The 21,800-nt window shown below is 36.8% G+C and overlaps 2 protein-coding genes across 7 annotated transcripts; one reads left to right on the top strand and one right to left on the bottom strand.

The window, feature by feature from the left end:
• Positions 1 to 2,324: 2,324 nt before the first annotated feature.
• On the top strand, positions 2,325 to 11,472 carry LOC143744143 (uncharacterized). 4 transcript variants are annotated; one of them, XM_077235551.1, is made up of 2 exons: positions 2,325 to 2,405; positions 9,672 to 11,472. In XM_077235551.1, the coding sequence occupies exon 2, from the start codon at positions 9,729 to 9,731 to the stop codon at positions 11,424 to 11,426; it is 1,698 nt and encodes a 565-aa protein (XP_077091666.1). In that variant the 5' UTR covers positions 2,325 to 2,405; positions 9,672 to 9,728; the 3' UTR covers positions 11,427 to 11,472. The 4 variants fall into 4 exon arrangements, with proteins under 4 accessions (XP_077091666.1, XP_077091667.1, XP_077091669.1 ...); XM_077235552.1 differs by lacking the exon at positions 2,325 to 2,405 and adding an exon at positions 4,830 to 5,048; XM_077235554.1 differs by lacking the exon at positions 2,325 to 2,405 and adding an exon at positions 5,518 to 5,691.
• A 1,626-nt stretch (positions 11,473 to 13,098) lies between these two features.
• yif1b (Yip1 interacting factor homolog B (S. cerevisiae)) lies at positions 13,099 to 19,543 on the bottom strand. 3 transcript variants are annotated; one of them, XM_077235537.1, is made up of 8 exons: positions 19,310 to 19,543; positions 18,697 to 18,908; positions 18,326 to 18,430; positions 16,951 to 17,029; positions 16,715 to 16,772; positions 15,704 to 15,859; positions 15,145 to 15,238; positions 13,099 to 13,777 (listed from the first exon to the last, which is right to left on the bottom strand). In XM_077235537.1, exons 1-8 carry the CDS (start codon positions 19,350 to 19,352, stop codon positions 13,622 to 13,624), a joined length of 903 nt encoding a protein of 300 aa, XP_077091652.1. In that variant the 5' UTR covers positions 19,353 to 19,543; the 3' UTR covers positions 13,099 to 13,621. The 3 variants fall into 3 exon arrangements, with proteins under 3 accessions (XP_077091652.1, XP_077091653.1, XP_077091654.1); XM_077235538.1 differs by having other exon boundaries at positions 19,319 to 19,513; XM_077235539.1 differs by lacking the exon at positions 19,310 to 19,543 and adding an exon at positions 19,030 to 19,052.
• Positions 19,544 to 21,800: the final 2,257 nt, after the last annotated feature.

Here is a 21,800-nt window from a genome sequence, read left to right as displayed (position 1 = left end):
GTAAGGAAGCTGGCCGCAAGCGCAGTAAAGAGAACAGCATGTCCTAGTGAGAACAGCCGTTGTGAATGTGAGTGAATGCAGTTTCAGCGTGGCTGTATCCCAGGCAAGAAAACACATTCATTGTTTCCTTCCGAGTCATGTAGACAGTTCATACATGATGAGCAAGTCGGACGTAAAAATGTGCTGTACTTATTTCACCTGCTGTCAGAGCCGAGATTCAAACGCAGGTCTCTAGCGTGGAAGTCTTCGGTTCCACCACTGAGCCACAGGTGCGGGAATGACGTAAGACAGTTAGCGCAAGTACATAGGAAAACGGCATGTTCTCATCCGAGAACAGCTGTCGTAAGAGATGCAGTTTCAGCGTGGCTGGTTTCCAGACCAGTGTCCGTCTGGGTCATGCAGAGAGCTCGAGAGGGCTCTGCATGACGCGTGAGACAAAGCGAGGCACGTAGGAACTGGCCCGGCGTGCGTCGCTCGTGTCTGTCTGCTCTGGCATCACTTGTGAGCGTTGCTTCTTTTTGGGCGGCTCGATTAAAAGGAGAGAGGGAGCGGGAAGCGCGGGGTCGTCGTCGGCAAAAACAGCCAGTCAAACCCGCAGGGTGGGGAGATCCATCTCGTCACATTCAGGGCAGCTGCCCTTAGCGAGTGCAGCTTCAGCGTGATCCCGGCCCAGGCAGGGAGCACAGAGGATGTGACGGTCTCCGCTATATAGGGCCTCTGCATGAGGCGCATTCAGTGGAAGGTATTTGAAACAACGCCTGGGAATTTACTCTTTTAGAAAAAGTGTGACGCAGCGGCGAACACACTAATGCTTAAGAATATAGCGTGCTGGATGGCTCAGCGCAACAGCGGGCTGAAGGCGGCGTCCAGTGAAAACCAGGAAGCCGGCATCCTCAGAAACTGCAAGGCAGTTGAAGGCTTTTCGACTATTAAATCCGCCAGTAGGTGGCGGCAAGTCACTGTCTTTATGAGTGAGTCATTCATTTATCAGAAACGAAGCAGGTGGCTGTAATTGAATGAATCATTGACTCTAACAATTTGTTCAAAGCCGCAGATTCGTTCACAAACACTGTTGTGGCTCTCGTTGGAGATATTATTTTGCTGCAAAAAATCTGTTACATTTGAAATCGTGTGGATATTAGTATAATGTGATCAACATTAAACACAGGAACTCACACAGGGTATGTTTTTGTATCGAAGAGAGTTTGAATCGATCTCTTGTGTCCATATTTGTTCTTTGTGCTAGTAAGTGCTAAATACCCACTTTTACAAAGGTACATTGTCGAGAATGGCAGTATAGTGCGATATGTCAAGACAGCATAATCTGCACGAAACATAGGCTATCATATACACGCTGCTTGTGTGAATGCAGTCCGTTTTGACCCAAAAAAATTAGGTAATTTGATCAGATGTAGCTTATTTATGGCATTTTACCTGCTAGAAATCCATGCTAAGATTTAATGTTATTTTAAGGTGGAGTAGACTTGAATGAACGGCAAAATTCAGTATTTTGTTTGTGTACACCCTTCTGTCACCTGACGTACCCCTGTTTGAGAACCACTGCCTTAACCTATCTTTGTAAAGCGACCTTGGGTGTTGAAAAGGTGCTATATAAATAAAAATCATTATTATTATTATTATTATTAATAACTACCCAAAAACAATACAAACTGCAGGATACCATTGCTCTGTGAAAAAGTCAGTAATTATTTAATGCCAATATTAAAAGTTTGAGGCATTCTTATAAAAAAACAAACATATTGCACAAACTTTCCATTTGCATTTGAAATTGAACTCAAACTGTGTAGTTACTTTCTCAGACAGGTGCTTCATATCCCTCACTTCGATATAACTGTCCATGCTGGATCTGTCCCCGTTGTTTTAAAAAGTAAGAATGGTAAGCACAATAAGGCATTAGCATGACCACAGACATCTAGCCAGACCTTTCTACTGTACCAGCTCCGAGAGAAGCCTTGCACACTGCTTCCCTTTATCGCTATTCTCTAGCCTGCTGTCTGAAAGATATTTTAGCGCTCTGGGCGCTAAAAGAATCGCCCATAGCTGACTAGATTTGAGCTCACTGATTGGCTACAGTTTATGTCAAACATTTATATCTTACGTGCACACATCTGGTGGAAAAAGCAGACATCTAGAATTTCTATCACATTTTCACACTGGGTGCATTTAATATACCAAACACACAAATATAGCCAATTTGTATACATAATTTATGTATGTCTTTACTTATGTATTTCTTTATGGGGTGGGGGCCGGGTGGGGTGCACTAGCGCCCTCTCTTGGCCAGCTCCCCTCTCAAACCCGACAGAAAGTGAAAGTAAAAACTGTTGACTCTGAACTGTGAATGTTCTCGAGGAGAACTGAATCTACATAACGTGCTGATAACGGTAGGCTATAATATAACTTTTTAAAAAAAAAATTATTTCTCTTGTGGCCCATTAGTAGCATAGTGAAAAATGAGAAGAGATGTAGTTTGTGTTAAACAAGTTGCTTTTGAAAAGAGGAAGCAAATCTAGCTAATCTTGTATTTTCCTCGCAGCTCGTCCGTTATGTGATTCTCTATAAAAAGATTAATCCAACAAGTTTCGTGAGTACAGTCGCGGCTGACCATAAAACCTCAGTAAATGCTAGCATTTTCAATGACATTCTCTGACTGGTGTACACAGTATAGTAGTGAAGTAGGCTACTGCATTTTTTTTCTCATTTTTTTTTTTCAGTTTGACCCCAAATATGAAACTGTAACTTAAAGATCACTTTTCTGAAAAATAAAGAAGGCCTAGCCTATTGGCTAGTTGGTATTTATTTTACAATAAATTATAGTTGAAATAGGCTAAGTAAATTATTAGCCTATTTAGGTATGATGAGGATAGGGAGATTTTTTTTGTTGTTTTCGCTTGTCTTTGACAAATACTTGAGTCGTTGTTTATGTTGCATAACAGATTAGAGCAAAGACACTTGGCGTGGCACATGAAACTGTTAGTTGAAAACTCATGCCGGGAGTTTGTGGTGAAATCAACCCGTTTCAGCAAGTTATATCTGAAGAGCTTGAAGGATTATTAAATGTGCTTTTTTAAGAATGCTTATCAGTTCTGTCGCAATGTTTTCATGAGGTAGGCTAAACTTTTTTTTATTTTTTTTATTGCTCACACAATATCTGAAACTATGGCTCCATTTCTTAAAACTACACATCTGTCTATCTATCTATCTATCTATCTATCTATCTATCTATCTATCTATCTATCTATCTATCTATCTATCTATCTATCTATCTACACATACATACATACATACATACATACATACACTGAATATGCATAAAAGCCAAAAAGTGAACATTATTTCTAAAGCGCTTTGTGTGTGTGTGTGTGTGTGTGTGTGTGTGTGTGTGTGTGTGTGTGTGTGTGTGTGTGTGTGTGTGTGTAAATATGGCATGCCATTCAGGAAATCATTGTATATATATATATATATATATATATATATATATATATATATATATATATATATATATATATATATATTATATATACAAATTTTCTATACATCAAAGAATACCTAAATCATCTAAACAACCCATTCCAGGTGATAGCCATATCTGAGACCTGGCTTACTTCTGAGAAGGGTGATTAATTATGATTGATATGGTTATAATTAAGGATGTCATTGGTGCAATTGTTAAACTGTTAACTCATATTTATAATTTGTCTTTCAAAACAGGTGTATTCCCAAGCAAAATGCTAAAGTCATACCACTATATAAAGCTGGACAGAGAAATTAATTCACGAATTACAGGCCATTGCCTCACAGTTCTCTAAAATATTAGAAAATTTTTATGTAATTAGATTAGATAATTTCATTGAGAAGCATGAATTATTAGTTGATATTCAGTATGGATTCAGGCCAAACAGATCTACATCAATGGCATTAATGGAGTTAATTGGGGACATGACCAGTGCTATAGATAACAAGAAATATGCAGTGGGAGTATTTATTGATTAAAAAAAAGCTCTGTTAATCAATAAACTGGAAAAGTCTGGTATCAGAGGAGTTGCATTAGATTGGATGGAAAGTCACATAAGTAACAGACTTCGGTTTGTTCAGATAGGGGATTACAGAGCTTGGGTATCACCTGTGGAGTACCACAGGGGTCAATATTGGGTCCAAAATTATTTATTATGTACATAAATGACATATGTAGGTTGACTAACCTCTTAAAATTTGTGATTTTTGCAGATGATACTAATATTTTTGTTCTGGGTAAAATCCTAATCAGCTTTTGGAGGTGGTCACAGCAGAAATTAATAGGCTAAGTTAATAAATTGGTTTCACTTAAATAAATTATCGATAAATGTAGATAAAACCAAACCCCGTTTGGCAATCTTAAAACTGTCACACACGTAAAAGTATTGATCAATAATGTCAAAATAGAAAGAGTACGTGAATAAATCGTTGGATGTGATTCTGGACGACAAAATCTGTTAGAAACCCCATATCAATATGTTAGAACAAAAATAGCGCAGAGTATTGGAGTAATGGGGAAAGCAAGGCATGTATTGAGTAAAAAAGCACTTTATTGTTTGTATTGTTCACTTGTGTTGTAGAAGTATGAGGCAACACCAACAAATCCACCGTGCACACATTAAGCACAATACAAAAAAGAGCAATTAGTTTAGTAAATAAAGTAGGATACCATGAGCATACCAATTTACTGTATTTAAAATTGCACACTCTAAAGTTTAATGATCTGGTTTAAATTTAGGACTGCACAATTAATCCATAAAGCAAAAAATATTATTATATTATTATCTGGGATATTATTTGAAAGGGGATTTAAATTTGAGACAACATAGGACTCGGACAAAGCTCAAAAGTATGTGTATTTCTATTTGTGGGGTTATTTTGTGGTTGCTCAAACCCAACAAGAAACCCCTGCTCAAACCCAACAGGAAGTGAAAGTAAAAACTTTTGACGCTGAACTGTGAATGTTCTCTCAGAGACGAGGAGAGCTGAATTTACCTCACGTGCTGATAACGGTAGGCTAGCTATATAATACATCTGTCTTCATTTATTTTCTTGATATTTCTCTCGTGGCCCATTAGTAGCCTAGTGAAAAATGAGACGAGATGTAGTTTGTGTTAAACAAGTTGTTTTTGAAAAGAGGAAGCAAATCTAGCTAATCTTGTAATTTCCTTGCAGCTCGTCCGTTATGTGATCCGCTATAAAAAGATTAGCCTAATCCAACAAGTTTCGTGAAAACATTCGTAGGCTACTGCCTCTTTTTGTTCTTTTTTTTCGGTTTGACCCCAAATATGAAACTGTTTAATGATCCCTTTTCTGAAAAAAAAGCCAATAGACTAGTCGATATTTATTTTACAGCACATTATAGTTTAAATAGGCTAAGTAAAGTATTCTCCTATTTGGTTTGATGAGGATACGAAGCAATCCTTTTTTTTTTTTTTTGCTTGTCTTTGACAGGTAGCTACTTGAGTCGTTGTTTATGTTGCACAACAGATTAGAGCAAAGACACTTGGCGTGGCACATGAAACTGTTAGATGAAAACTCATGCCGGGAGTGCAAATCAACCCGTTTCAGCAAGTTATATCTGAAGAGTTTATAGGATTATTAAACGTGCTTTTTGACGAATGCTTATCAGTTCCGTCGCAATGTTTTCATTAGGTAAGCTAAATTTATTTTATATTGTCTGGCATTTTCCCATTTTCATTGACATTTTCTTGTAGTGCAATGGTATTAAATATCCGATAGTATGCTAAACAAAATGTTTAGTACATCATTTGACATTGTAAAAGTTAAATAATTATAGCTGAACTGTAAGAATCTTCTGCTGTATCTTGTATTTTTTTAAAACCCGTAGCCTATATTTCATGCAGGAATTTGAACTTGCTACACTGAAATGGCTTGTTGGTTTTACAAGAAGCTTTCATTTGTTAACATTATAGTTACAATTTATATATATATATATATATATATATATATATATATATATATATATATATATATATATATATGTATGTATTACCAAAAAGTCAATATTATTTCAAAAGCGCTTTCTGTGTGTGTGTGTGTGTGTGTGTGTGTGTGTGTGTGTGTGTGTGTGTGTGTACATATGGCATGCCGTTCAGGAAATTATTGTATTTATAATATGAGGTGTGAGCAGAGGTGGACAGTAACGAAGTACATTTACTTGAGTACTGTACTTAAGTACACTTTTTGAGTATATGTACTTTACTTGAGTATAATTTTTTCTGGAAATGTTTTACTTTAAAGTGGTGGTTGATTATGATTTCACTTTTCTAACTTTAGTTAGTGTGTAATGTTGCTGTTTGAGCATAAACAACATCTGCGAAGTTACAACGCTCAAAGTTCAAAGCAAAGGAAGATATTTGCTTTTAAAGAAATCATTTTGTTAAGGACTACAACCAACGGCTGTTAGGAACTACACGACATTCTTCCCGGGTTAGTGACATGACTAAAATTTAACAGCACACACAGCACACACACACACACACACACACACACACACACACACACAAACACACACACACACATGCGCACACACACTCACACATGCGCGCACACACACACACACACACACACACACACACACACACACACACACACACACACACACACACACACACACACACAGGGAAGCAGCAGCTCATTTGCATTTAAAGGGACACACACAAAACGACACGTTTTTGCTCAGCCTCAAAAACGGACAATTTTATCAAGCTGTAAAAAATAATCTGTGGGGTATTTTGTATTTTGTAGCTAAAACTTAACATACACACTCTGGGGACATCCGAGATTTATTTTACATCTTGTGAAAGGGGGCATTATACCACCCCTTTAACTTCACTACATTTGAAAGACAAATATCATAATTTTTTTCTTGTATAAGCCTACATACAACAATAATAAAACAATGCATTGACATTTACTTTTCACTTTTGATACTTAAGTACTTTTAAAACAAGTACTTCTGTAGTATTACTTACGTAAAAATCGGTTGTAACAACTTGTACTTGTAACGGAGAAATATTTGAACAGTAATATCTACTTTCTCTCAAGTAAGGAAGCTGTGCACTTTGTCCACTTCTGAGTTTGAGTATATTTCAACCTTTATTTTACCCGGAAAGAAGACTCACTGAGATTAAAATCTCTTTTTTCGGGAGTGTCCTGGCCAAGATAGGCAGCTACATTTACATAGACAATTTACATCAAAGTTACAACACACAAACATAAACAAATCTCATTACATAAATAAAAATATAACACACAATTTACACATTACATTTACACACAATTAATTTACTCTGATGATTATCTAATAAATTTTTAAATTGACCACAAGATACTAAATCTTTAAACTTCATCTCAGTCTGGAGAAGATTCCAATCCGATGCTGCGGCATATTTAAAAGAGGTTTTACCCATCTCGGTTCTGGCAAAAGGCACACACAAATTGTAGGTCAATTTAGAACGTAATGAGTAATTACCAGGTGACTTTTGTTTAATAAGACAACAGAGAGGGGGTAGGTAACCCAATATAGCTTGGTAAATCAATTGGTACCAGTGCTTTTTCCTTCTAATACTTAACGACGACCAACCAACCGTTTTATATAGATCACAATGGTGTGTGGAAAATCTGCAGTCAGTTATAAATCTCAAAGCACCATGGTACAGAGCATCCAGAGAGACAAGAAGGTAAGAGGGGGCGTGCTGATATACTACATCCCCATAGTCGAGAACTGATAAAAAGGTAGCAGACACTAGTTTCTTTCTCACATTAAATGAAAAACATGATTTGTGTCTAAAAAAAAAATCCTAATTTTTTCTTACGTTTTTGCCCCAGATATTTAATGTGTGACCCACATTAAACATTCCACATTCATATGGAATGAAACTCTGAATATATGGAATGACACTTGAATATATACAATGAAACTATATATATATATATATATATATATATATATATATACTGTATATATACAGTAGTCAACATTTTAAGTGGATTAAAAAAAAAACATTCAAGGTTGTCCTAAGTCAAGTATATATATATATAATGAAAGTGCAAATTTGACAGTACTTAGAGAATAATGTATTGCTAGTTGTATTCTTGTTATCAGAGTGATATTCCATGACTTCTTGCCACTTTTGCCTTTGGCTTGCTCAGTTGGAGATATTCAAATTAATTAACCACTCATACCATTGATCAGCTCTACCAAACTAGGATGTCTTTTTTTCCAGTAATAAACAAACATTGTTAAGTTGTTTTGATTGATACTGTGAAGCAGCTTTGATACAATCTGTATTGTGAAAAGCGCTATATAAATATATTTGACTTGACTTCTGAATTCCATAACTTTAAATATGGCATTCCTGAAATTTTCCAATACTTTTCTGAACTACAAAACTGTTTTGCAACAGCGGGTCATAGACCAAACAACACATACAGTTTGGAGGCAACATCCCGTCCCGTCATCTTGAGGATCATTTTTTCATTATTGCAACATTCTTAATGCTTATGTTATGAGTAATCGTGTTCGTCAAAATGTTGCTGAAAACATTATGCATCATTATCGAAGGAATTTATGAATCTCTCAGAGAGATGTTGGCTGAAATAGGACTCCAGGTAGAAGCTGATCTGCAAGTGCATGGTATGTACATCTGGAGTGCACGTTCTGCATCACTTGTAGACAGCGGCTTCTGTGGAGCTCCCTGTGAAGTGAAGGCATGTTTCTTTCTCAATTTATGTTTGCCGCTTTGCGTCGGGGGTTTATTCTCAGATAACAACCGGCTAGATGTACATTATATACACATAGTATATATACTGTACATACATACATACATACATACAGTTTAGAAATAAAGTTGACTTTCTGACCTGACTTGTATGCATATTCAGTGTGTGTATGTATATGTGTGTATATATATATATATATATATATGCATACAAGATACAATATAGATTGTTTCGCAGCAGATTCACAATAGTAACAAATTCAAGCCAAAAGTGTCATTATTTAGCTCAAGTCACTTTAGCATTGATTCAGTTCAGTTCAACTGTAAAATTCATCAATTTTGCATACATACTCTATATACAGTGCATTTGTGCACATACGTGTGACAAACTCATGTACGCTCCACTGCACACTGAACAAGCAAAAGACACAAGATAGTCGTGTTGTACATTTTTCACATCTGTGTACAGTTTGGCGTGTAGGCCTATGTGTTTGGTTAATAATTTGATGACATAAAAACAATCTATTATAATAATCCCACAACCCAACCGCAAACACTCAAAAACGCTTAAATAACACACAATTTCTACACTTACCCTCCCAGTTCAATCCTATGCTAATGCACTGCTGAGTTACAGTTCATGTTTTAGCTAAAGTCCCAACACTTATGGAAGTGTATAGAACACAATCAAATTAAATTGTGACAAAATAATCAACAATTGTGTTGCTTCAGCTCATTTTAAAACAGTAAAACAACACAAAAGTCTGACTTCTTTTGTTGTGGTTATTATGTGCAAGAGTTCACATCCCAGCCACAAGTACATTTGTCCATTAAAGCCAAAAGCTTTTTTAGACAACCATAAATGTGTGTTTTCTTTCTTTTCCCTAGGGAAACGCGATGGAATATGACTGACTGAAGAGTGAATCAAAAGCAATCACTTTTAAAATGAGGATTATACAAGTGATCTGTGTTTTGGTCATTTTTATTGTCATACTTATGCTGTCATCCGAAGAGATCTACTTCAAAATCAAACAAATCTACTTCAAAATCGAACAGATCTTCTTCAAACCCAAACCGATCTACCCCAAACCCAAACCGATCTACCCCAAACCCACACAGATCTTGCCCAAACCCAAACCGATCTACCCCAAACCCACACAGATCTACCCCAAACCCACACAGATCTTGCCCAAACCCAAACCGATCTACCCCAAACCCACACAGATCTACCCCAAACCCACACAGATCTTGCTCAAACCCACACAGATCTTGCTCAAACCCACACAGATCTTGCCCAAACCCAAACAGATCTTGCCCAAACCCACACAGATCTTGCCCAAACCCACACAGATCTTGCCCAAACCCACACAGATCTTGCCCAAACCCAAACAGATCTTGCCCAAACCCACACAGATCTTGCCCAAACCCACACAGATCTACCCCAAACCCACACAGATCTTGCCCAAACCCACTCCTCAGGCTCCGAAAGCATGTGGCGTTCAAGTGAAGGATGATCCTGGGATTAAAGTCGGGAGCCTTCACACATATGTGATCGGCTCTTATATGGATCATCGTTTCGGAGAACACATAAAGATGATTGTCATCGTTCTCCGTGATGAGAAGGTGACGTACAGGTGTGTGATGTGCTGCGAAGGGAGGAACGTGACTTCACCAGCCGAATACACAATTCACTACGACCACTTTGGTTTTGAGTACGGCACTGCTACTGTCACATGCCAAATCCATAGCTCGTGTTCGACACCGACGCATGTTGCGTTAACAGCCAGTGAGATCTCGGACAGCATAACATCCTTCCAACCCATTAGAAACAGAGACGTTCCAGCAGTCTTCCCGTATTCATTTACAGTCTGCATCTCTGCCATGTTTGACTACAGTAATGTGCTGGGTTTAGTCCAGGCGATGGAGATGTTCAGACTGCTTGGTGCTCAAAGAGTGGTGATATATAAAACCAACTGTGATTCAGACATACAGAAGCTTCTGGACTACTATGTGAAAAGTGGTTTTGTGGAGATCATCCCATGGACGATTAAAAAGCACATCAAAGTGTCTAGTAGCTGGAGGAATGATTTATCACCCGGTCAGCTGCATTACTACGGGCAAATTCCTGCACTTAATGACTGTGTTTATCGTTACATGTACCGAAGTCGCTATGTGGCTCTACATGACATGGATGAGTTCATTCTGCCTCTCAAGCTAAAGAACTGGACGGATCTGTTGCCTGAGCTTGAGGACATTTACGGCACTAATGTGGGCTTTGAGTTTGAGAATAATGTATTCCCTTGCACTGCAAAAGCTGATTATCAACAAAACAATTGGAAAAATGTACAGGGAATGAATATTTTAAATTGTATAGAGCGAGATCCCAATAGTGACGACAGTTACAAGATTATAGTAAATCCTCGGCTAGTTCTGAAGGCTACTGTACATGGCCTGCTGGAAACTGTGAAACCTCGACCCTGCACAGTAAGAGTGAAGAACTCCATCGCTCGCATGTATCACATGAAATCTTCATACCCAACAAAAACAAACCTTGTAAGAGATGATCATCTGAATGACTATGCCGGAGATCTTATACCTGCTGTTTCTAAAGTTCTTCAGGACTGTGGATTCATTAAGGACTAAATTGTTGCAAAGAACTGTTTCATGTCAGTAAAAAAAAAAAAAAATATATATATATATATATATATTAATAAACTATTTTTAAAAAACCAAACAAGTGAACCAATGCCGTCTGGAGAAACCTGAATGGACAGTCTGTAAGAGGTCAATTTTGTTTTAAGTTCCTATAAACGCGATTGAAAATAAATTGGCCTTTACACATTCCTACAAGTTAAATAGATATTTCTCTCAGATAAACAACTTAACTTTTTTTATATAGCATTTGACAACTTATGACAGCCACAGTCTAATACAGTAGATTCCCCTTTTGAAACTATAACAAAAAAACTAAAAAAAAACAGTGAACAAATTATGAAAAGTGTGTAATTTCTGTTGGTGCATGAGAGCAGTGTTACTGTTCCTGATGCCGAGTCTCTCTAACCGTTTCTCATCCATATCGCTTTATATTACAGCATTCAAAGGATCCGATACGTTTTCCGGTCTCGATCATATGATGTTATTCATGTATTAACATCAGTTGATATTACTCACAGTTGCTGCTTTGCTTTTCATAATTACAACTTTATATTTCACAATAAAAAAAATTAATTCAACTTTATTGATAAATAATAAAAAATGCTGAAATATTTTTATTTTATTTAAATGCTGGAAATTTAAGTGTGATGTGCAGTAAAGTATGATTGTAAATTATGTTTGTGATCAGTGGAATATAGTGCTTTATAATATAAATAATTAATAAATATAATATAAAGCCTTTACTTCAACATGACACATGCATGTGTTAGTATTTTTTTCCTGCATAGCTTCGTGACTTCAGTACAGTATCAGTTAGTGTCAAACATAGCGCATGATAACAGTCACTCATACTATAGCGTTGGCTTAAAGCCTTAAAGATCAGCAAAGGTTAAAATACCTTTTTTCTGCTTTAAGCTTTTCTTTTTTCTCTTGGCAGTGAGTAGATTTGAAATTGAAATTACAGCTGTAAAACTAAAACAGTGAAACACATTTCTATAGACGGATAGAAACTGATACGGCTTTTCTGAGCAGCGAGGTGTCATTTTTCTTTGTCATGCCTTTTCTTGCAAATTAAAGCACTACTTTAGGGTTTAAGGCAAGACAGCTGAACAGGGTGAAATTTTTAACTAAAGGTTATCCACATTCTTTCCCCGGTTGATTAATCATTAGGCAATGTAGGCTTCATAAAAAGCTAGGTAAACATTAACTCAATAAACATTGGATAAAGCCAGGTTAAACATTCTTCTTCTATTTTGCTGACAGTGGGGATCTTTGGATACCTTTTTTTGAATCTCCATAATTCATTAATTGATGAATTCACTTTAGTTGTCTTTACTCATTCTAGGACTGTTTGGCGATCCTAACAAACCTTTTCGGGGTAATATGCTGACATTAATATCCCAAATGCTTATGTTTCTGTAGCCAACATCAGTTTTATCACCCTTTACCACTGGTTTCTGTTGAGGTATCACACTGTGAAGACACAGAGCAGTTATTATCAAGCAGATTTCAGCAGAATCAGTTATTATCATTATGTAGATGGTTGGTTGATTAACATAAAACTAGTATGCTTAAAATCGATTAAAACTTTACTTCGTAAATCCACATTTATTCATTATTAAAATAACTTCTATAACCCACAGTAATATACAAACTAGCCTTGAATTCAAAACTCCTGAGAGCAAGTTTATTTCATGTACAATTTATGAAAACTGCAATTGATCCTGAAATGTATGAAGCAAGTGTGTTTTGTAAAATCCTGCATGAAGCATGAAGGTCTGACCTTAAGACTCTTTATGCACCTGTTACAGTGGCGACAAGAAAGAGCGCTTTTACTAGTTTAAAAGCAATCCACACACACAAACACACACACACAGTTTGTGGTTAGCATGACAGGAAATCGGCAGTCATAGCATCCGGACAACACCCTGTGTTTGCAAATAAAGACATTGACATTAAAAAAATAAAATACAATTACACTGTACATTATACAAAACAAAACCCGACAAAAACTCCTAGAAATGTACAAACCAAAAACATACAAAAGACAGCTGGGCAATTACAGTTCAGATAATTCATATTGTGCTATGATGAGGCTGCACAACACGTGTCCATTGGTTTATTAATACATGTGTGCAAATAGGCGTATGTGTCTATGGGCTTTTGTTCCTCTACGGTTGCTCTTATCTGACCAGGTGGAAGGTCAGCCAGTACATGAACACGGGCTGTGCGGCAGCGATGGCCATGGTCAGGTACATTCGCAGCTGGTTTTTGGCTCCTCGCACTAACCGTCCCTCCGCGGCGGCCTCAGACAGGATCTTTAACCGCAGTGTTCGAATCTGTCAGTGAAACAGAAGGAGGATCAGGAGGCGTTACAGAGCCTGCACAGGTCAGATCCTAAATGACAACGTAACAGGGTGCCCACACTTTGGTTAACTTCAAATTCAAGGACTTAATGGGGACATATTTGTTGTGTCCAACAAGTTGTTTCATGCGTGCGTGAACATCCATGACAACGTACAACACAAAGTACCTTTTTTCTGGCACAAAGTAAATTGAAGCACTTTCAAGGACCTTTATCTATGTATGTTTATTTTCAAAATCTTTCAAGGGCCTTGAACATTTTTTTCAGATTCACAAACTTTTAAGGATTTCAAGGACCCGTGGGAACCCTGGTAACTGGAATCTGCTGCATAGTTTAGAGATTTAATACATAACTTCATTCAATACATATCAATGTGCCGTATGAGTGAATTCAGACAGCAACAGATGTTGTAACAGTATATTTTTATATAAACTTAGGTTACAATGGATGGAAAGGAATATTATAGACTACTATGCGATTTTTTTAATGCATGTAAAATAATAAAAAATAAATAAATAAAACCATGCAGTGTTTTAACTGTACTAGACTCACTGAGACTTGTTACAGCACTTGTATACTGTTGTCCTCTTGCTGGTCTGATTGCTTCTATTGTTCTCCTCAGTTGTAAGTCGCTTTGGATAAAAGCCTCTGCTAAATGATTAAATATAAATGCATTTGATAGAGGTCTCTTCTGCTCACTAAGTCTGCATTTATTTGTTAAAAAAAGCAATAGTTGTGAAACATTATTACAACTTAAAACAGCTGTTTCCTGTGTGAATATATAGTAAAGTGTAATTTATTCCTGTGATTAAAGCTGAATTTTCAGCATCATTACTCCAGTCTTCAGTGTCACATGATCCTTCAGAAATCAGTATAATATGATGATTGATGCTTAAGAAACATTTAAGATTATTATCAGTGTTGAAAACAGTTCATATTTTTGTAGAAAAATATTTCAGGATTCTGAGAAGCATAGAAAGTAAAAAAAACAGCATTCTTTTAAAATTGATTTTTTTGTAACATTACAAATGTCTTTACTCTAAATGTTTATCAATGTAATGCATCCTTGCTTAATAAAAGTATTAATTTGTTTAAAAAAAATCAGGTTGCATGCAACAGGTGAATGTGTTTTGATCAGACTAATAAAAATGTCATGCTTGTGTTTTTAATTTCCAATTTGCTAAAATCGTCCAATAATGCAAATCTTTTGACGGTTTTTCTGAACTAAAACCAAGAAACAACAGAGACATGACGACTGGCCGTTTGAACTTCAGCAAAATGATGAATATAACGCTTTACTGTAAAATACAGCAGCTTATGAAGCCATCTCTCAATACACACCGTAAAGACAAAGATAGAGACGCAGCACCACAGCAGTGTGAGGTAATATCCCGTCCGGCCAAACAAAAGTCCTGCCACGACTCCCACGATCATCCTGAGGACACAAACACCAATGACACGTGCTTTGAAGAAAATGTACATTATTTGCTATATATTCAAAGTAATGCACTGTACAGCCATACATAGTTCATATGCTTTTCTTATCAGGGAGTGTTTGTTTTAAAACCTTTTAAAAGCACACAGATGATAAAGCTGGCAATTAATGAGTTTTAGAGTAAACTAGACTAGTAATACTAGTTATATCCGGTATGAGGACAATACTGGGAAACTGTACACAATTAAACATTAAATGCAAATTACATTCATTTCACTTTATTTTTCTGTTTCATTTTAATTTGTAGTTAAAAAAAATGTAAAGGATATGCAATTGTGCAGCAAATATTCCTCAATAGCACCACCTAGAGTCAAAAATACCAGCCGAATTGGTTTGACTGCAGATAGATGATAGATATGATATTGTGTGAATCTAGGGTAAACAGAGAAGAACCAATGTCCTCACCCAACATATTTGTATCCAGAAAAGGCCACCAGGTCGATGGTGGTGAGGTCAGTGTTAACGGTCACCAGATAAAGACTGAGGAGCACAGCCAGAACCTCGATGATGAGCCACACCAGGGCCGAGCTGGCCTGGATGCCCAAAATCTCTGGAGAAAACCTGAAAACAAGAACAGAGAAGCAAAATCAGGTCGGGAAAAAAACAAGTCATGACCAAAAACAGAGAACAGTGAGTAACAGGAGGTCAAGAGCCGTCAGGACAATTGCAGGAAGTTCCCCTTCCCTCTGAAAGTCCTGCATCATCAAAACTGTTCCTCTCATGACAATAGATCTGATAAATGAAGCTTCAGGTCCATTCTGTGACTTTTAATCATTTGGACAGGGAATTATACATATTTAAAGCCTCTATGAAATAAAAAATAGACAAATCTTGTTTTTTTATGGAATATTGCAGCGTTCAATATAAATTATGTATCCACGCACATTGTTTTTATTTTTTTGTATTTATGTGTCTTGAATCAGAATATCTTTCATCCCTCTTGTAGCATCTCTTCTCTTCTCTGATCACGAGGGCGGAGCCTGTCACCTGTCACTCACATGACATTCACCAACTGCAAACCACAACCATCCAATCAACTCGTCCTGGAAAAAAATCAAGTCCCGCCCTCCATTTGTTCTGTTCCAAAAGCTGTTTCACTGGGATATACGGCACAATATGGAACAAACATCAATTTGAAAATGTAAATATAATATTGTAATATAACAAAAAGTAATAATAGCAATTTTATTTCATAGGGTGATATGGAAAAACTAAAAATGTATCAGCTAAAATGTAATCACTGAGCCAAAAGTTCCTCTGTTATTGAAATCCTTTTTAAGGGCTCAAGTGTAAATCTTAGCTAGCATACTATTTATATGTTTAATTTGTCTTCTAACAGCCTTGGCGTAAGCATTTCATTCCCACACAGTTGAAATCTCCCAGTATCTGCTGTAGTTTAGAGAAACTGGCTCTTACCGGTTCTGTGTGCCCAGAGCCAGTCCTGCAACCAGGACATACGTAATGAATCCCATCACTGCGGAGCCAGAGCCAAACAAACACATACAGACGCATTCAGTGAACAGTTCCATGACAGTACACTTCCCCATGAATATATTATAAGATCCTTTGAACTTTTTAATAGCACATCACTCAGTAAAGTTCATGAATTGAAAGATATTATTATTGTTATAGAATATGGCTTGGAGTCGTACCGGGAATGTACAGATCAGGGGCGTTGATATCAAACCGTGGTGCAACTGGTGTATCCTGCTGATAGCTCACCTCCCAGTTCTACAGAGAGAGGACAGAAACACTCATTCACTAATGCAAACCAAACAATAATTCTGTCATCATATTCAAGTTACCAATAACTGTCATATATATATATATATATATATATATATAAAATGACGGCACCCATTGACTTCAATAGTATTTTTTATTTCCTACAAAGAAAGTCAATGGCTACTGTCAACTTTTTGGTTACCAACATTCTTTAAAATATCTTCTCATGTGTTCAACAGAAGAAAGAAACAAATACAGGTTTGGAACAACTTGAGGGTGAGTAAGTATTGACAATTTTCAATTTTTTGGGTGAACTATCCCTTTAAGAAAAAACACTATCTAGAGCCGTATTCGGACAGTAATGGTTTCTCATGCTGACGTCTGTAGAAATGAATTTGCATGGCACCTCAGTGCTAAAACTCATGCATTCGGATGGAGGAGCGAGTTCTGTGATCCTACGAACCCAGGAACGCCCTCACGTGGTCAGTCGTATGATTGTCTGCTGTAAATAAAATGTCATGTGCTTGGAATAGTACGGATAAATTCATATTTAATTAAATAAAATAAAAAACATGTCCTATTTATTATGTTAAATCTCCTCTTTAAAAATTGGAAGATAGACATGCTTGAAATGGTTTTCTCAAACCATTTTTATCTCAAAATGATGGACGACATTTTAAAAATATGATAATTAGCAGAAACAATTTAATGCAGCCTCTTATTTACATTAGGTAAACAAAGGTGTTTGGTTTATATTTTAATGTATAATTGTATTGGCCTAATACATTTTAAAAACGTACTGCTGTAACGGCCTATTTCAAATGTTTACGTGCTTTTTTTCTTTTTCTCCTGTCGCTGAGGTGGAGCGGTGATGAAATATTGTTCCTGTAAATGCTTCCCAGTATTTTAGTAATAAAAGGGTACATATTTCAAATGCTTGCAAATTATGTGAAGTGCAATAGTTATGGTGTTACGCAGTGGTCCAAAGGGATTTAAAGGGCAAATTTTGAATTAATTCCTATGTAAACTCAGAAATGTGGATTCAGACGACAATTAAATGACCTCACGACCTTTTTTCAATGAGGCAAAAATATATCTTTTAAAAAGATATTTTAAAGACTGTTTTAAAACAGTCAAAAACTATAGGTAATTTGGCAGAGGATTTTTACGCGGGTGGTGGAAGAAAACACTGACGCCAATAAAAATCACTGACTAGCCCCTGTAAATGTTGAAAATACCTTACGTCCCTATTAGAAACAATTACTGTCCGATTAGGGCTTAGGTCTGTAAAGATGGTCTTACTTCATGCATGTAGGGAAAAACCAGCAGTCCAAGCTTCTTGCCAACATAAACCGTGTCTACTGCAAAATAGTACTTTAACTTAGAGATGGGGATGAATCGATCCAGCTGTGGACAAAAAAGAGAAACAAGTTATTTAATCCACTACAATAAAATAACAGTTAATCACAATGCATAATGCGATATTCATTGCAGGGCTGCAGCGTTGATTCTGATCCCACAACCCATAACAACAAGATGAGCCTTATTTCAACAGAGCAATGATCATCACGTGCTCTTCTACACCACAACAAACACACATCCTAGCTCATATATGATCGAATGCACATCACACAGCTCATGATCATTTACACTCGTTGACAGCTATCACATACGTTCTTGTCCATCATCTCTTTGCCGTGGGAGGCGAGACTGCTGCCGTAGGCCATGGCGAGGTTAGACATGGGGTCCGACAGAAAGGCCTGTCCTGGATACGCATCAGGCCCTTTCCCCACATCACCGTGACCGTGATTGTTCACCTCTGAACTAGTGTCATCAAATAACGAACTGGGGTCCCCTGAAGGGCCTCGCATCCTGATCTTCGGCTCTAAAACACAAGAATCATATCAAAGTCAGCTATCATCCACATGACATAAACAAATGACTGAAATGTCCACAGCACATAGTCCCAAGTAGTCAGACAGGCTTACTATGGTTTATCCACTAACCTTAAGGGTGATTTCAAATCATCTGACATGTAGAAGTCTGATATTTGATCTATTTAATGTGTGTAAACAAGCAAATAAAGGCGGAGGTACAAAGAGAAAACAGAGCAAGAATAAAGATTCTACTAAATTAAAAGAAGAAACATGCCTGAATTTGCTTTTGCTGTGAATACACACTTATTTAACAACCGAAAAAAGCACACAACTGGCCAGATAATATTAATATTAAATGAAATGTGTGTCTTAAATGGCATTTCATAACTAATCACAAATAATCACGTACGTAACTTACGCTGTCTGGACCCACTCTGGTTTAAAAACTCCATCTCTCCCCCAAAATAAGGTATCTTTACTTAAATAGTAAGGTATTAAAAGACAAATATAAACACTTATCAACACATTTAGAGTTTAGACGTCTAAACGAGAAGCTGCCGGTAGCGAAACTAAAATTAGCATAGCTAAAATAGCAGGAGAAATCGCAGCAGACATCACTTCCGGGTCAAGTTACGGATTAGCTCAGGATTGGACCGTAGTGCGATGACGTCAGAATTATCTGTGTCTGTAATAAGCATTTTTATTTATTTTGGCTTTTGTTATATTGTTTTCACGTTAATTATATATATATATATATATATGTTATGTGTGTGTGTTTTTATAAAAAATAATATATAAATAAAATATTTCGAATAATTGTATGGAGGCTCGAAATGCCACACAAATATATCACGGCGTGTTTATTGTTTTGGAGACATTAGTATACTATAATGTATAATCATTTAAAGATAAAAATTTCGAGGACAGAAGCCTGACATACAAAAGTACGTTTACACCAGCAATTATCACCATTTCCTGGGCGATTGACAAAAAATTGATAAAATAAATAATAATTAAAAAAAATCAAGCTATTTTTGAGGAGGAGAGAAGACGAAGAGAAGTCTGATCCAATGTGTGCTTCAGTGTTAATACGTTTTTTGAGTTTGTTTCAGATTAGTTAAGATAGGAAAACTATCACATCCACCACAACAACATCCAAAGCAACGGAAGATATTCTAAATAAAGGCTATAAACGATTTGAATACAAATTTGCGATATTCACCACGATTATGCAAACAATTTTATTTACATGTTTTAATTATTACAATATAACAAAGAATGTCCAGCATTTGTGATTAAAAACATTCATCATTTGGAATGTGCAACAAAAATGCAATATTTACATAGCAATAACCTGGAAAAGACAATCTGCTAAATCGCATGATTGCTGGATATACTTTAATCAGTTTTTTTTGGTAATAAATTTACTTTCACAATTCTTATGAGGAAAAAAATATGGGTAACACTTTACAATAAAGTTTCATAACATTAGTTAATTTATGAACTAACACGAACTATGATCAATTCAGTATTAAATTAATCATTGTTAACATTAATTAATAAAAATACAGCTCTTCATTGTTTGTACACGTTAGTTCACTGTGCATTAACTAAGGTTAACAAACACAACATTTGATTTTAATAATGTATAAGTAAACGTTGAAATTAACACTAACTAAGATTGATAAATGCAGTTCATTATTAGTTATTGTTAACTAATGTTAACTAATGAAACCTTGTTGTAAAGTGTTGTCAAAATATAAAAAAGTGAATACATTTATATTTCTTGTGTGAGATGGTCAACAACTCACAGCTGTGTAAATAGTGCATGATTCAGTGTGAAAAAAAAGATTATTAAAATGTGTGTTTGTTTGATTGATTGATTGATGAGTATAACTTGTGAGTGCAGTTTACTTAATCATATGTTTGTTCTATCTCTCCATCCATATAGTCTAATATGATATTTCATTTGTGTCCTCATTCAAAAACAAAACACTGGTTCTCTTCTGGTTGCAATACTCACAACCGGCGCAACGTCATAGAATGTCTCTGAACAGATTCATGCTCACTTTTAGGGGAAAATAAACTAGACTTCCCATAGACTTCAATACAAAATAGCGACACAAAACAACGTCCGTACACAGCCGACAGGGGCAAATAACTAAGATTAAACATATCAAGTAATTATATGTCCACCCTGCCTGCCATAGAGCGTGAAAGATGCATCAACAAACTTAATTTGGTCAATTTAAAAACATGTCCCTTCATTCTCCCAGTGTCAAATTGGTGTAACAACCCCACCCAGTGCCCAGAGGAGTAACAACCCCACCCAGTGGCCAGAGGAGTAACAACCCCACCCAGTGGCCAGAGGAGTAACAACTCCACCCAGTGGCCAGAGGAGTAACAACCCCACCCAGTGGCCAGAGGAGTAACAACTCCACCCAGTGGCCAGAGGAGTAACAACCCCACCCAGTGCCCAGAGGAGTAACAACCCCACCCAGTGGCCAGAGGAGTAACAACCCCACCCAGTGGCCAGAGGAGTAACAACTCCACCCAGTGGCCAGAGGAGTAACAACTCCACCCAGTGGCCAGAGGAGTAACAACCCCACCCAGTGGCCAGAGGAGTAACAACTCCACCCAGTGGCCAGAGGAGTAACAACTCCACCCAGTGGCCAGAGGAGTAACAACCCCACCCAGTGGCCAGAGGAGTAACAACTCCACCCAGTGGCCAGAGGAGTAACAACTCCACCCAGTGGCCAGAGGAGTAACAACTCCACCCAGTGGCCAGAGGTGTCTTACCCGAACATTTACTAGTCGTACCGCATACATTATAATATATCTTATAATATATATAACCCCACTGGGTGGGGTTGTTACACCAATTTGACGCTGGGAGGATG

Source organism: Siphateles boraxobius, unplaced genomic scaffold (genome assembly GCF_051911475.1).
Source record: "Siphateles boraxobius isolate OS27281-9 unplaced genomic scaffold, OSU_SipBor_1 198, whole genome shotgun sequence".
Lineage (NCBI taxonomy): Eukaryota > Metazoa > Chordata > Actinopteri > Cypriniformes > Leuciscidae > Siphateles > Siphateles boraxobius.
This window is presented reverse-complemented; position numbering and strand designations above follow the sequence as displayed.

Excerpts from the sequence above, each read along its gene's own strand:
- LOC143744143 (XM_077235551.1), top strand. The coding sequence starts at position 9,729 with ATGAGGATTATACAAGTGATCTGTGTTTTGGTCATTTTTATTGTCATA.
- yif1b (XM_077235537.1), bottom strand. The coding sequence starts at position 19,352 with ATGGAGTTTTTAAACCAGAGTGGGTCCAGACAGCGTAAGTTAC. Across the intron at positions 18,431-18,696 it reads AAGAGATGATGGACAAGAAC|CTGGATCGATTCATCCCCAT; the intron begins GTATGTGATAGC and ends TTTTGTCCACAG. Across the intron at positions 13,778-15,144 it reads TCTCTATCTTTGTCTTTACG|ATTCGAACACTGCGGTTAAA; the intron begins GTGTGTATTGAG and ends TTTCACTGACAG.